At 44.7% G+C, this 15,287-nt stretch overlaps 1 protein-coding gene across 2 annotated transcripts; it reads left to right on the top strand.

The window, feature by feature from the left end:
- The first annotated feature begins 30 nt into the window (after positions 1-30).
- LOC116236136 (scaffold attachment factor B1-like) lies at positions 31-14,940 on the top strand. 2 transcript variants are annotated; one of them, XM_031604657.2, is made up of 21 exons: positions 31-360; positions 1,010-1,097; positions 1,397-1,461; positions 1,547-1,753; positions 2,935-2,994; positions 3,641-3,668; positions 4,569-5,067; positions 5,500-5,549; positions 7,848-7,948; positions 9,241-9,390; positions 9,483-9,559; positions 9,774-9,913; positions 10,362-10,453; positions 10,837-10,943; positions 11,555-11,848; positions 12,639-12,776; positions 13,264-13,306; positions 13,731-13,852; positions 14,077-14,189; positions 14,275-14,326; positions 14,573-14,940. In XM_031604657.2, exons 1-21 carry the CDS (start codon positions 172-174, stop codon positions 14,700-14,702), a joined length of 2,745 nt encoding a protein of 914 aa, XP_031460517.1. In that variant the 5' UTR covers positions 31-171; the 3' UTR covers positions 14,703-14,940. The 2 variants fall into 2 exon arrangements, with proteins under 2 accessions (XP_031460517.1, XP_089982001.1); XM_090125875.1 differs by lacking the exon at positions 31-360 and adding an exon at positions 448-883.
- The last annotated feature ends 347 nt before the right edge of the window (positions 14,941-15,287 follow it).

Below are 15,287 nucleotides of genomic sequence, written 5' to 3'. Positions count from 1 at the left end.
GCGCGGAGTAAGCTTTTTTTTTTTTCCCTTTTTTTTTTTTTTTTTTTCTTTTTCTTTTCCCCTTTCCCTCAGCGCGTCTCGGCTTCCCCACCATTTTGTGCCGCGATCACAAGGCTAGCCGTGGGATCGCGCCGTAACCTCCCTCACGTTCGGGATCTCGAAGGGGCCTTGATGGCGGAGAGTCAATCCGCGGCCGGGCTGGGGGAGCTGACATCCCCCGGGGGGGCCGCAGCGCTCGGCTCGGAACCCGAAACCCGGCGGCTGAGCGAGCTGCGGGTCATCGATCTGCGGGCGGAGCTGAAGCGCCGCAACCTGGACACGGGCGGCAACAAGAGCGTGCTGATGGAGCGGCTGAGGAAGGTGAGCGAGGCGCCGGGCGGGGGGGGGGAGGCGCGGGGGGGGCGGGGGAGCCTCATCCGGGTCCTTTGTCCCGCGGCCCGGGGCCGTTGGCGCATGCGCGGTTGGCGCGGCGCCGCAGCGAGGGCAGCGCGGGGCGGGGGGCCGGGTGTCGCCGTTCTCCTGTCCCGCTCCCTCGGCGCGATTCCCTTCCCGTGCTCCGCTTCCATCCGCACGCCCTTCACTTGGTTCTTCCATCTCTCCCGCGTGGCTCCCAGCAGGCTTGGCCAGCTGCGTGTGCCGAGTCCTTTGTGGCTTCTCACAAACGTGGCCCTGGAGCGGCTGTTCTCGATTATTTGTACCCCTGCATGGCCCTGTTCGTTGCAGGGGAGGTGTGCTGGATGGCCGTCACCTTCCAGCTCAGTCAGTTCTATGATTAGAACATTGAGCAGTGAGTCCACGCAGCACCACACAGAACCCAAACCCAATCTGTGCTATAAAGCTTTGCATACAGATGTGGGGATCTTCACCCCTGGATCGTATCTCGGTGTGTCTGCGGAGCTGTTTTGTAGCACACAGTTTGTCTGTGATGGGGCTGTGTGAACTGAGAGCCCCATCTGACAAAGCACACGTTGGTAGCAGTACAACAGGGCTGTATTGCTGTCTCCCTCAGGCTATCGAGGATGAAGGAGGAGATCCGGATGAAATTCCCATGGCTTCAGAACTGACCAACAAGAGGCTGTCAAAAAGGATGAGCAAAGGTATGGGGTGCAAATACAGCTTTTTTGTTTTCGTGCTTTTGTATGGAAAATAGTAAAACTGTTTCATTAGCAAGCAAAGACAACAACCGTATGACACCCAGGTGTATTTCTGTTTGCATGCCTTGGAACCTTGTTCGTGCTGTGTATTTGTGTTGACTGTGTTATATTTTCATCCTCAGCTAAATCTGAATCAGGATCTTAATGATTATTAATTGAAGCAGCATTGAGTAGATAATTTGGCAGTAGCTATGTTATGAAATACAGTGCTGTTAATATAACTTCAGTTATATTATTTTTAGGAAGAAAATCAGAAGAGGAAGGGGTGGAAGACAATGGGCTAGAAGAAAACTCCAGAGATGGGCAGGTAGGTGAAAGCATGATTGCAGTTTCCAAGTACATGTGTCATTAAAATCACAGTAAATACACATCTGTCCTTTTCCTTTATTTAGGAGGATATTGAAGCCAGCCTGGATACCTTACAAGACATCGACATGATGGATATTAGTGTGTTAGATGAGGCTGAAATAGACAACAGCAGTGCTGTAGACTGTGGAGAAGACTATAGTCCTGATAACATTCTGGATTCACTGTCTGATAATAAAGACAATGTTGATGCAGAAATGAAAGAACTTCCAGATCAGCTGACAGAAAATGAGGTAAGTAGAGATCCTTGCAAATGTAACAACTGTAGCGTGGAGGCTTTACTTTGATATAGTACAATATAGGTTGTGTATAGAATATGGATTCTGGTTCACATTAACAGCTCTTGTGTCCTACCAGAGGTATGAAGGGGTGACAGCAGCAAGTTTACCATCTGCTTTACTATGCAGTGACATCTGTGGGGCTGAAAGCAGTTGTTAGTTTCAGTGTTCCCTGTTGCCATTTATGCTTGTTAGAGTGTGTGTGCATTAATGGATGTGTGCACATAGATGTGTACCCACCTATGCAAATAATTGTATATGTGAAGAAAGAAATTCATTTTCAACTTACAATTTAGAACTCTTTTCTGCAGAAATAATGTTGTGAAGAATTTATGTTGTGTAGATCTGTATAGGTTATTAAAACATGAAGCTCTTTGTGTATCAGGTATTGCCCTTGCCTGGCAGTGCCAAACTTTTGATGTAGCTTAGAGAGCGAGTTGGAATATCTCCTATACAGTCTCCAGCTACTGAATGAACACAGAAATTGTATGTTATGTTTACTCCCCACACAAAAAGTACTCTCTTTCCTTGTCTCCTTGTGTATTTGCTTTAGGCTTGTCATGTCTGTCTCAGCTTTTTACCATGTGAGAAACAAGGTAATTGCAGAAACAGCCCATTAACCTGAAAGGCCAGTTGGCTTTCTTTCAGTTAGAGCTGTTGAGAATCACAACCAGTGAGGTTTTGGTTGAGTCTTCAACCAAATAGAGCTCCAGCAGCTCTTAGGAATGTAGATGTGGGGGACGTTTTGTTATTGGAAAAGTGGAGACTTAAATCAACTTCACTTCTAACTCCTTGAAGTTAGAAGGTAAAGAAATAAAAAATTGAAAAAAAATAAGTGGGAACATGGAGAAACAATTTCTAAATCAAAGTATCTTTAAAGTATACTTTAATCTCAGTATTACAATGAAATTAAAATGAAAGGTTGCTGGAAAGAGTGCTCTCCTGCTAATGTTTAATGCTAAAGAATATTATCTCTTGCTCCTCTTGGGTTGTGCTCAGAAGTAGTAATCAAGATCTTCTAAATATTGGAAAATACTACTTGTGTTGTTGCTCAGGCAAGCTGGATGTGGTGGTATTTCTCAGTAAGCTAACGTTGCTGTGTAAGGAGTACTCTAATTGCTTTTTTACTCTTTTAGGAAGATTATGATGAAATTGAAAACAATGTAGATTCCTCTTCTGATTTAATTGAAATGAAGGTAAATTGAAAATGTAACTTCCAGATATTTTTTTTTAATACCATTCACTCTGTGTTCATACCACGTGGCCATAGTGTGAGCTGTAACAGAACCCACGGTCAGAGTGATCTCACACACAGTCCAGTCTGTCAAGTGAGGATGCCCCGAGTTGTTTCCTTGGTTTTTTTCTTCCCTCCCCACTTTGTCAATTTCAGGAGACTTCCTCCACTTTTGCTCTTGCACTGCAAAGGAAACAGGCCTTCAGAAATGCAGAGCAAAAGCACTGTGATGGCTTTTCTTACTTGGGAAAAATGAGATTTACTAGAAAAGTTTCACAACTGATTTATTTTTTCTTTCCCCTGCTGATGATATCCAGCAGTAGCCTGGTTTCATTTTTCACTCTGCAGTACACAGAGGAACCTTTTTGCCCCCTTTTCTCTAATGTTCCCAGTTACGAGGCGAATAGTGGCTGAAATTTGGGCTTTAATTAGTCAAAAAAAAAGTTGCATAGATTATTAATTTCCAGTGGATGGTGAAAAGCAATGCAAAAAGCAGCAGGTGGATTGGCATATGTTTAAATCTCATGGATGGGGTGGGGGGTTGCAACGATGCTCTGTAACAAAGTACACTGCATAAAATCCTTATTCTGTGTTTATTTCCTGAACAGAAAATGGAGAAACTACACTTGGAGCCAGGTACTGTTAAAGAAAAGCATATTCCTGTCTTTTCAACTAATACTTTTTAAACCATTAACTGTTTAAAACAAACAAACAAACATAGAATTTGCGTTATTCTTATGATGGACAACCCAGATCATGCAGGGTCATAGAGATTGGAAACCCAATCATATCCCCAGATCTGTGAAGTGATGCTTGTCATCTCTGAAATATTTTCAGTGATATGAAATGGTTTAAAAACCTGTTAAGCTACATAGATGGATTTAGAGAAGGTAATCACAGTTTAAGAGCTAAACAATCTCCCTCTAAACAGATCTTGTGATATCGCACACACCTTAACTCTTTAGTAAGTAGAGAGCAGTGACAGCAGTAAAAAGATATTGTAGGACATTAAAATGTAAAGCTTAGTTACTGGATACAGAAGAAAGAAGAGAGTTTCTTCATGGAAATTTCATACAGATACTTTTCACTTTGTGGACTGCAAACACACTCATGCACCATCAGAAGAAGCCCAGGTTTCATGTTGGACTGTCTGCTAAAAGAATGTCACAGAGATTTAAAAATTGAACCCTCAGTGCTTTGCTATGTTCAGTTAAGCGTCTCGGACTGTGGAAGCTAACTAGAGAAGAAACAGCTGAACGATTTCGTGAAGAATATCAAGGATGAGCCAGAAGGTTTTTGTTAAATCTGTGGGGGCATTTTTCTTCCCTGTTAACGTGTGAGGGCTGATGCAGTAGTGTGTCAGAGAGCAGTGAGCGTAGGACTTGTAACACTGTGTACACTAGGGTTTTCCAATCTCTGTGTAGCTTAGCCGTTCTCTTGGTGTTAGTGTGGCAGCCATGCCAGTTCCACGTTTGTGATTGCTGTATTTCCCTGGTGATTAAACCTTGTGCCATTCTATTCCTGTTAAATCCGTAGAAAATGAGAAAATACTCGACATTTTGGGGGAAACTTGTAAATCTGAGCTCCTTAACGAAGAAACCTCCGAAGCGGAGCAGCCACATGCACAGGAAGCAAGTAACGTGGTGCCAGGCAAGAGGCTAGCAGAGGAAGAGGACGCTCTTGCTGCCGCTCAGTCGGAGGAAGATGCTTTAGATTTGGACAGCAAATCGGCACAAGCTATGGCAAGGAAGGAGGCAAAGCGTTTAGTTGTAGCAAAAGGGGAGACAAGTGAACAGACAATAGAGGAAGAGAAGCTGGACTCTGACTCTGTAGGAGTAGAGAGCGTAAGCGATCAGAGTAGCAAGCGCTGCCAAGGCCTGGAAGCCTCTAGTGGGGAAACAGCGGAGAGAGGCGCAGGTGCGGAAGGCAAAGATAGCAAAGAAGATGCCAAGAAAACAGAAGACAAAGCTAATTCAGAGGAATGCCCCGCTACTAAAGAGTCCTCAGCCAGTGAGGGCGGTGATCAGAAAAAGAGGTTTGTTTTTTCTCCGTTATAGACCAGATGCTATCTTTTGTCACGGGTCGTTAAGTGATGCCAATAAGCCGTTTCCTTCAATTGGCCACCACGCCTGCTGAAATTGTAGCCTATTCCTAAAGAATCGGTTTGATTTCTCCTTGTGCAGAATTGTTGTTGTTTTCTTAAACGCAGAGGGTTTGATTTCTTTCCTTCCTCAACCTTCAAAGGTTGTTTTCTTAAATTACTCTGATTTGTAAACTTCTTCCTACTATAATTCTGTTTAAGAATCTGACTCCCCTTATTTCATGTCAGATTACTTAAATCGAGTATATAAAGGTGTATTTTTGTTTGCAACGTATTTTCTGGTAGGTATTTAATTTTAGCTTTTTAAATAATTGATATGTAGTCATTATTCTCTCTGACTTGAGTAACGTGTTGTTTTGTCTTTAGCCCTGTGGAGGAGGACAGAGATACAAAGCTAATCTCAAAAGACGAGAAGGGTATGTATCTTCAAAAAACAAAACTTGACATTTTTGTCAGCGAAGCTCCTTTTGTGTTGGATGGGGTCTTTTGTTGTGAAGGCTTTGAAGTCTCTGCAGTTCTTAAGTATCATTATTTACTTTTTTCCTGGAGTTTTAAAGATGTATTTATGCCAAAAAGTTCTTCTCTTTGATACATTTTACAAGGCTTTGCGTTGTGCCCTTCTGTTTGTGTCTTGATCTCCAGAGGTAGATGTTAATCTGTGAAATATGTCCTTCATGGCACTGAGGATACCAACAGCTGTTAGTGAGTCCAAAGCCTTTTGTGATTGGTTTCCTCGTGATTCTTTATACCATCTCCTGTTACGTGAAAATAATGTACAGTCTTGTATTCATGTACTTAAACATCACAAATGCTCAAAGTTTAATGTCTTCCAATTGGATTGATGGTTCTTAAATCTTCATCTACTCAGATCCTGTTTGCAGTGCCAATGCATGATAAGCAGGATGGACGTTTCTAGATGAGCAGTGCCAAGTGAGGCTTTGCCTGCTCCTTCTCATCGTTTCTTCCTTTTAATGCACATTCTGCTGAGTCTTTACTTCTCTTTCCTCTTTTCTGTTCTCTCTTACCACTCCAAGGCAGAAAGCTTAGAACTGCCTTATGTGCAGCAGGGAGTTCAAAGCAGTGAATGCTGAAGTCCCAGCAGTTCTGTAATTGGCAAGAAGTTCGTTAGGAGATGCCTGTCTACTGATTGGAAAGGAAGGATTTGCATGGTTTTAGGTTTTACAGCACAGACTGAACTCACCATCAGCTGCTTCCACCCAGATTCTGGGTTCTGCCTGTCTGTGCCAGCTACCAGACCTCGCCATTAGCTCCATCCACATCTGTTCACCTTTCATCCTTATTTTTACTCTTATTTCGGGACATTTTAAGGACCATTTAACAGGTTCTATTATTTACCCAGAGACTCAGCACATTTTGGGCCGTGTCATCTTTCTTTTAAGAGTTTGTTACAAATCCCTGCATACTTTCACAGGAACTTGTACAAATGTGACAGCGTTCCCTGCAGAGCTCATGTTTGCAGCAGGAAGGTGGGAGCTCCCACATGAAGAACCAAGAGACAGAAAGATTCCTGAGTAAGGAGAGCGTTTCAGATTGCCTTTGAAAGATGTGTCTCCCCTTTGATGACAGTTCTGAGAAATTCCTTCTATCACCAAAAAAGTGTTTTAGAAGCAGATAGATGTAGAGAGACCTGCTGCACTCCAGTCACAGAAGCCTGTGGGACTGAATGCTGTGAAGAGAGTACAGAGATCTTAGAGATTTCAGAGGAGATTGGGATAGTGTACTGGTGTGAGCACTCCATGCAAACAGGCAACCATCAAAACTTGCATAAATCAGACTGTTTCTAAAAGGGATAAAGGTTATTCCCCGTTTGTTTGGCTTTTCTTAGCACAGTTACCAGTAACAGAGAAGTTCAACCAGGAATCAGTGAAATGACAGAGGAGCTGGCCAGGCTTGCTGGTTGCTCCTTAGAGAGATGAGCACAACACAATCACTCAGCAATAACAGATGTTTACAGAAAGACATCAATCTCTCACTGTCAGAGATAACATCTGTGAGCATTTAACTTGAACCTTTCTTAATCTCTGGACCATGAGTTCTCAGACTTGGCAGTGATACAGTCACTTATCAAACACTGACCAGTTCAGATGCCGTACTGGCTGGGCGTTCTGTAGTTCTTGCATAGCTGAAGAATGCTGACCCTTTTCTGACTGCAGTAACTGAGGTCATAGCTGAACTGTTCATACCCTAAACATGAACTACGTGCAGGCAGACACTTAGGAAAATATGTTCTTGCTTTTATGGTGAATGTTTTTCCTTGAGAGGTGCGGTTAATCTGCATCCAGTTGTAATTCCTTAGGAATCAAGGAGACAAGGGCAAGACATGAGTACCTGTGGGTGCTGACTTGGTTCCCACAGCCCTTGCAGGTCTTCAGTCTTTTCCTGTAAGTTCCAACTTGCTGGGATGGATCCAGACACGTTCTGAAGGGCCACAGTTACTTCATCTCTGGAGTTTCTTCCTTGAGGGATGATGGAGGGAATAACATCCCTCTGTTGCACGTGACAGAGCTTGTTGTTCCATCTTAGAAGAGTTTGGACTCCTCATTGCCTTCAGGAATACGAGTTGTGGGGAGATGAATTTTATGCTTTACTTTATGATTGGAAAAATGAGATTTGTGGAACTGTTCTTTTTTAAATATGGGAATAGTAGAACTAATTAGGATTCGGGGTGTGGTTTTGTTTGTGTTCCTAATTAGGTCGCACTGCTGGCGGTTCTGGGAGAAACTTTTGGGTGAGTGGACTTGCTTCCACTACCAGAGCTACAGACTTAAAGAATCTGTTTAGCAAATATGGGAAGGTAAGATTGGTTTGTTTGTTTATTTTCCCCTCACTATAAACTGTCTTTAAGACTTGGTATGCTTCTGTTGCTGAAAATGTCTGTGGGATTATAGAGGGAAGAAAACCTGCATGAGTTCATGCCGAATGGCTGCAGTTTTATTTTATCTCTTCCAAACAAAAACAAAATTCCTTTTTCAGTCCTTATATAAACAGACAGCGACTGCTTACATACTTCTCTGTGTCCTGTGGTGGTGTCTTTACTCATTTGAACCTCACAGCAAGCAGTGAATGCTGCTTATTAAATATATTCCTGGGACAAAGTAGGATAATGCATCTATTGGGGTGTACATGAGGAATTCCCTCAGTACCCGAAGGTTTACCTTGTCTGAAGTAGATAACTGCTTTAAAATGCACTCACTTGGGCATTGTTGTTCTTTACTGCGTTTGTTATGGATGTACTCCATCTCAGCTGGAAAATGGAAAGAACTAGTTCAACAGAAAACTGCTGTCAGAGCTGTTAGCATTTCTTGCATGGAGCTGATTCCTAAGGATGGGATGAAGCCCATTTAAAGATGTCTTTCTCAGCAGCTTGTAGTTAGAGAAATCTCTGCTAGTAATGCATTACTGAATGTTTAACTGAAAAAAAACTGCAGAGTGTAAGCTGTGACCTGACAGTAAGTACTGAAATGGGTTAAGTGTGGCACAGCACTGGGTTTGACAGTCAGAAGAGTACCAGAAGCTTCTTTCCCCATGTCAATTAAAAAATACAGCGCTGCCTTTCCATTTATTTGTTCAGAATTCCATCTGGTGAGCTGGAATGCACTGATCATAGAGATACCACAGCGTGTTAAATGTGTAAGAAAAAAAAATAAGCTCACCTCACGTTTGCAGCTGCGTAGCTGCCACAATAACGTGTAGTCATGTAAATAAAATTACTGTTATTTGCTACTGATGGAGGTTGAAACTTCCAAGCAGTCAGTGCCCATCTGCTAAATAAATCAAGAGCTCAGAAGTACGCTCCGTACCCAGCTCCACTTCAGTGCAATGCCTCTGTGCACACATTGGTGTAAGTGACATTTGTAAAGCAGGTGTTTTTTGCAGGCTTTTTCGAGTTGTTTGTGGGGGGGGAACTTCTCTTCCTTAAGCAGAGCTATGGATGTCACTCCTTGTCATCCTCAGCGGTGACATGAAGACATCATTTGGAGTGGCAGCAGCGTGCCCTGGGTTGCACCAGGGATGCTCTGTGTGTTTCTTGCTGTTAATGCTGTGCCCTCGTTGCTGTGAGCATAACACGTTGTTTCTTTGGGAAAGGTGGTTGGTGCAAAGGTGGTCACCAATGCCCGCAGCCCCGGTGCGCGCTGTTACGGCTTTGTCACCATGTCTACAGCTGAGGAAGCCACAAAGTGCATTACTCACCTCCACAAAACAGAGCTACACGGGAAGATCATTTCTGTGGAAAAAGTGAGTATTGATCCTCTAAGATTTCTCGCCGCCATCGAGTTGTACACGTAATTGAAACCACGATCTCAGCTGATGTGCAAAATAAATTTCAGGCAAAAAATGAACCTGCTGGGAAGAAACCAACTGAAAAAAAGGAGAATGAGTCGAAGAAAGAAACAGTCAGCGAGAGGTACTGCCTTAAACATTCCCTGTCCAGAGGTGTTGCAGTTCTCTATATTGATTTGCCAAGAAAAACAGTTAAATAGAACTTTTATGATAAACATCCAGAAGGTGATAAGTGTGTGTTTGTAACTACCACATCTCAGCAAATCAAAGTTGGGTTTTGTTAATTTAATTCTCTCTTCCTGAATATCAGTCTAATCTGTATCAACGTCTGCCTGTAGGCCTAGCAGTAGTAAAAGGGATGAGAAGTGTGACCAAAAAGACAATTCCAAAAAGGCTGAAGACAAAGATGAAAAAGAAAGGAAAGAGAAGGATGAACAGAAGTCTGCTTCATCGGATCAGCCTAAATCTTCCAAGTCAGGTAACGTGGCTGTTCTTCATTTCACAGTCAGTCTCTCATAGAATCCTAGAATCATAACATGGCCTGGGTTGCAAAGGCCCACAGTGCTCATCCAGTTCCAACCCCCTGCTGTGTGCAGGTCACCAACCAGCAGACCAGGCTGCCCAGAGCCACATCCAGCCTGGCCTTGAATGCCTGCAGGGATGGGGCATCCACAGCCTCCTTGGGCAACCTGTTCCAGTGCCTCACCTGCTCCAAGACTGGATAGTCTTGGAGGAGCACTGACATTATGTCAGCCTTAATGGTGACACTTGGGATAGCTGTAGTGAAGAAATGCATTTTGAGCAGAGGTTTAAAGACCTGTTTCACATTGTAGAGGAGGTGACTTTGTGCACAGTAATGAGTTGCATATGTTATGTAACATTGTTATTTCTTACACCTCTTTCTGCTCAACCTCTGATTTGTGTAGGGAGTAAAGGAACAGAGAGAACGGTGGTAATGGATAAATCCAAAGGAGAACCTGTTATCAGTGTGAAAACATCAACTACATCAAAAGACAGAGTAAGTCTTCTGCATGGGAAGCACGGTGCATCGGTTTTCCTTAGAAACAGATCAGGAATCCCACTAAGCTGCATATGCCCTATGCTTGTCCTACTGATCAGTCTCATTAGGTTTCTATAATGCGGATTTAGCTCTTAATTAGTCAAATATTTTTCATATGGCTGATAACATATTCAGCAATGAAATCTTGCCAAACTAAATGTGGGAAGGGAAGGTCTTCGGTTATTATATTGTGGGTCTGCAATGTTTAAAAAAGAAATAGAAAAATGTGGGGGCAGAGCTTTGAGATGTGTGTGAATGGAAACAGAGCCGAGCACTGTGCGTAGCAGTCGTCCTTTTGTAATGCACTCTGCTGAGTTTCTGTCCTTCTGTATTAAATGCAGAGTGTTAAGAGCCAGGATCGCAAATCGGAGAGCAGGGAGAGGCAAGGCATTGTGCCCTTCGACAAGATCAAAGCTCAGAGGAAAATGAGGGAGGCCGAGCAGCGCCGGTAAGAGCAGCAGTTAGCTTGGCTGAAATCTTTCTTCTTTTTTTCCTAGAAGTGATACAGTTTTCTTTTAATTAAAATGGCCAAGGGAGAAAATACTTCTTTTATTTGAGTAGAAGCTTTGAGGCATTTGGATTCAACTTCTCCTGTCCATATTGGATTATTTACCCCCAAGGGTGGATTTGATCACAGAATCACAGAATCACTAAGGTTGGAAAAGACCTATAAGATCATCCAGTCCAACCATCCCCCTATCACCAATGGTTCTCGCTAAACCATATCCCTCAACACAACGTCCAAACGTTCCTTGAACACCTCCAGGGTTGATGACTCCACCACCTCCCTGGGCAGCCCATTCCAGTGCCTGATCACTCTTTCAGAGTAGTATTTCCTAATATCCAGCCTGAATCTTCCCTGGTGCAGCTTGAAACCATTCCCTCTAGTCCTTGATGGGAGCAGTGAGATCACTGTAAATACAAGTCATTGCTGCGATATAATTCTGAGGAGCTCAACAGATCTGCAGTCGCTGTGGTTTTATTCCTTAATTAATTTATTTCCTTTTTAACTTCCTTTGTTGAAATACAAATCTGTAACCCTTCATGCTGCTAAAACAGCACCCGCGAGCGTCGGGAGAGGCAGCAGCACCTGCAGACCATCCGCGAGCGCGAGGAAAGGGAGAGGCTTGAGATTGCTCGTGAGAGACTGGAAATTGAAAGGCAACGGCTGGAGCGAGAGCGGATGGAGAGAGAGAGACTGGAGAGAGAGCGGATGCACATAGAGCACGAAAGGAGGAGGGAACAAGATCGCATCCAGCGAGAAAGGGAAGAGCTGCGACGGCAGCACGAGCAGCTGCGCTACGAACAAGAACGCCGCTCTGCCATGAGAAGGCCGTATGATATTGATGGCAGGTAAAGGCAATGTGAGGGACAGGAGCAGGGCTCTTGGCTGCCAGGCTGTGGCTCCAGCCTGCCCTACAGAGAGCTGTCTGTCTGCTCGGAGCTGCACTCACTGCTTATCCTGAGCTGCCTGCGTGTAAAACCTCAGTTGTGCTCCTCGGTCTGAGTTCTGTTCCTGCTTCTGAGCTTTTTTAAACAGAATCACACACAGAATCACACAGAATTGCCAGGGTTGGAAGGGACCTCAAGGATCATGAATCTCCAACCCCCTGCCACACGCAGGGCCACCAACCATCCCACCTAATGCTAGACCAGACTGCCCAGGGCCCCATCCAATCTGGCCTTGAACACCTCCAGGGACGGGGCATCCACAACCTCCCTGGGCAGCCTGTTCCAGCACCTCACCACTCTCACAGTAAAGAATTTCCCCCGACGTCCAACCTAAATCTCCCTTCCCTCAGCTTAAAACCATTTTCCCTTGTCCTGCTGTCACTCACCCTTTCAAAGTGTTGATTCCCCTCCTGTTTGTAGGCTCCCTTTAGGTACTGAAAGGCTGCAATGATTCACCCCATAGCCTTCTTTTCTCCAGGCTGAACAAACCCAGCTCCCTCAGCCTGTCCTCATAGGGGAGGTGCTCCAGTCCCCTGATCATCTTCGTGGCCCTCCTCTGGACCCTCTCCAACAGCTCCCTGTCTTTCTTGTACTGGGGGCTCCACGTGTTTCTGATTTGCACAGTGTGAAGGGAGGGAACAAATATCAAAAGTCACAATCTGGATTAAAAGAAACGTGTTCTTTCTGTCAGGAGGGATGATCCATACTGGCCTGAAGCGAAGCGGATGGCGATGAACGATCGCTACCATTCTGACTTTGGCCGCCAGGATCGCTTCCACGACTTCGACCACAGGGATCGTGGCCGGTACCAAGACCACTCATTAGACAGGTTGGTGTTACCTCTGCTGTGCTGTCTGAAATCAAAGGGCAAAGATGTATGCAGTGTCACATTTTGCTGCCTTTTCTTTAGTGGGTGTTTCTTCTGCACTTCCTTTTTTAAGCATGATTGAGTAGCTGTGCTTTCTCTTGTGAAACTGAAGAGAACTGTTCTGTGCCATGAGTTAAGCATTTACTAAGCACCTGCTCAGTGTGCTGGTGCTGCTGTTTTGCAGATTTATAAGCCTCTGGGAAAAAAAACAGCTTTTGAAATAGTATTGTAGCATCTTAATGGAGGATATTGTTTCATACTTCTGGGCTAGCTAGGTTTTTCCAGGAATCTCAAGTGTTGTGGCTTCCCTGTGTTCCTACCCCATGTGTCTCTTGTAGGCAGTGCTGGCAGCACATGGAAACAGGATTTTCTATCTGTGATATGTAGATACTGTTATAAGTGCAGTGTGTTTTCCAACCACAGCCTGATTTTAATTGTCTGTGTGTAGGAGAGATGGATCAAGGACAATGATGGGAGATCGCGATGGACAAGTGAGTTGCTTTTTATAAGCTGTAGAACTACCTCAACTCTTACAACCTGGTTTGCTGTAGTTTCAGATTAAAATTATAGTGCTAGAAGTATCTATGAGTGATAAGATTGCCTTGTTTTTGACTCGCTATAAAAGTCAGGTACACAGCAAACAAAACAAGCTTGTCAGAGGGGTGGGTGATAGGTTGCTCAGAGAGGGGACAAGTACCACAAAATCAACTCTGTAAGGTGGCAAGACTCAGTAGGTGTTGGTGTGTTCTTGTGGCCTGAGAGGCAGGCGCTGAGAGGTGGCTTTTGCTGATGGCTGAGCTGTGGGATAGCGAGAGTCCCTGACAGAATTGGGCAGAGAGGAATATCATGAAGTTCACAGGAAGAAATAAGGACAGAGCTGGTTCTGGGCTCACACACGTGTGCTTTGCCTTGCAGCATTACCCAGATGAGCGCCACGGGGGACCTGAGCGCCACTCACGGGACTCCCGGGAGAGCTGGGGCAGCTACGGCTCTGACAGGAGGATGAGTGAGAGCAGAGGGATCCCCCCCCCCTCACGGTCAGTGCTCTGAGCTGTGGCACTTCTCCTTGTGCAGCTAGTGAATGTTGTAGATGCACTTCTTGACGTGATTCTTGGTCACAAACCTCCCTCCTCAGCCCGTTCTCTGCCAGGTGCACTGCACAAGAGTGGCTCCTCCAGCTCACTCCTGTACTGCAGTAGTGCCAGGCGTCCCGTTGGGTTCTTGCTGTTGTGCAGAAGTGTAACTCAGGCTCTTCCTGCAGAGATGGCCGCGACTGGGGGGACCACGGGAGGAAATTTGAAGGGCACCAAGAGCGTTCGTGGCAGAGCAGTGTGGATGGAGGGATGATGGGACGGGATCACGAGAGATGGCAAGGTAATGCTGCCCACGGGGCGCCTGCTTGGACACAAAGCAAAATGATTCCTGTGGATATAAAGGAATCATTTCCACTCTTTTGTAGGTGGAGGTAGAGGGAGACCTGGCCACGTGATGCACCGTGGAGGCATGTCAGGGTAAGAAGCTTAAAAAGAGCAAAGCATTTCTTCGTCTTCCATTTCCTTTCCTTTCTGGGTGAGTCCATTGCATTCAAATGAGCCAGAGAAGCATTTTTAGGGGATTATCAGTTATGCAGTTTGTTAGTGAAACGTCAAGGGATGACAGAATATTCCTGTGGTTCATAATGTAGCACATCATTTATTTCAACCTGGCTACTTGAGTCACAAGAAAACAAACCCCAAACCATCTGCCTCACTTTGCAGGCGAGGAGGGTTCATGCAAGGCGGGAACCAAAGTCAGATGATGCACGGAGGAGGGATGCAAGGAGAGGGATTTGCTGGCCAGGAAAGAGCAAGCAGACCCAACGATCCCCGGTTCAACCGTCGCTACTGAATGTTTTAATTTTTAATGCTATGTGGCAACTGAAATTGATTTGTCACCCAGGGTTACCATTCCTTGGAGCCCATGGGTCACTGTAAGTGTAATTTTTTTTAAGCTGCTGCCATATTACGTCACTCAATACAATGTGAACTCATCTGTTTTGTAATGTGTTGTTCATATCTCATTTAAAAATGTTTGTTAATGAAGCATTCCATTTTCCATAAATAAAAAACAGTTTACAGTTAATGGCTTCAGTCGTCCCTGGGACACTGATTTGTTTGGCCACACGCTGAAGCACAGAATGCTCTGCCAAGGTGAAATACCCAAATGCCTTTGCACTTTCAGTAGCAGCGTGCTCCCAGCAGCACACTGACACACCACGTTACTTTAGGAGTCTTAATTAAGCACTGCAATCTAATTTTTTTCATGCTGGTGATGATGCTAGTTAAAGTTTGGACAAAGTGAGGGCGAGGGGTGAAGGATCTTTTTCTCTTCATTTTACGGTGGGAGCTACGCCTGCTTGGCCTCTGCTACATCAAGGAAGTCCAAAGCTCAAATTCCAAGACCTACATTCCCCCAGCAATCCTTGATGGAGAT

The sequence above is a fragment of the Phasianus colchicus genome, chromosome 28, assembly GCF_987193195.1.
Source record: "Phasianus colchicus chromosome 28, bPhaCol1.hap1.1, whole genome shotgun sequence".
Taxonomy (NCBI): domain Eukaryota; kingdom Metazoa; phylum Chordata; class Aves; order Galliformes; family Phasianidae; genus Phasianus; species Phasianus colchicus.
The sequence above is the reverse complement of the archived record's forward strand: the minus strand, read 5'-3'. Positions and strand labels throughout refer to the sequence as shown.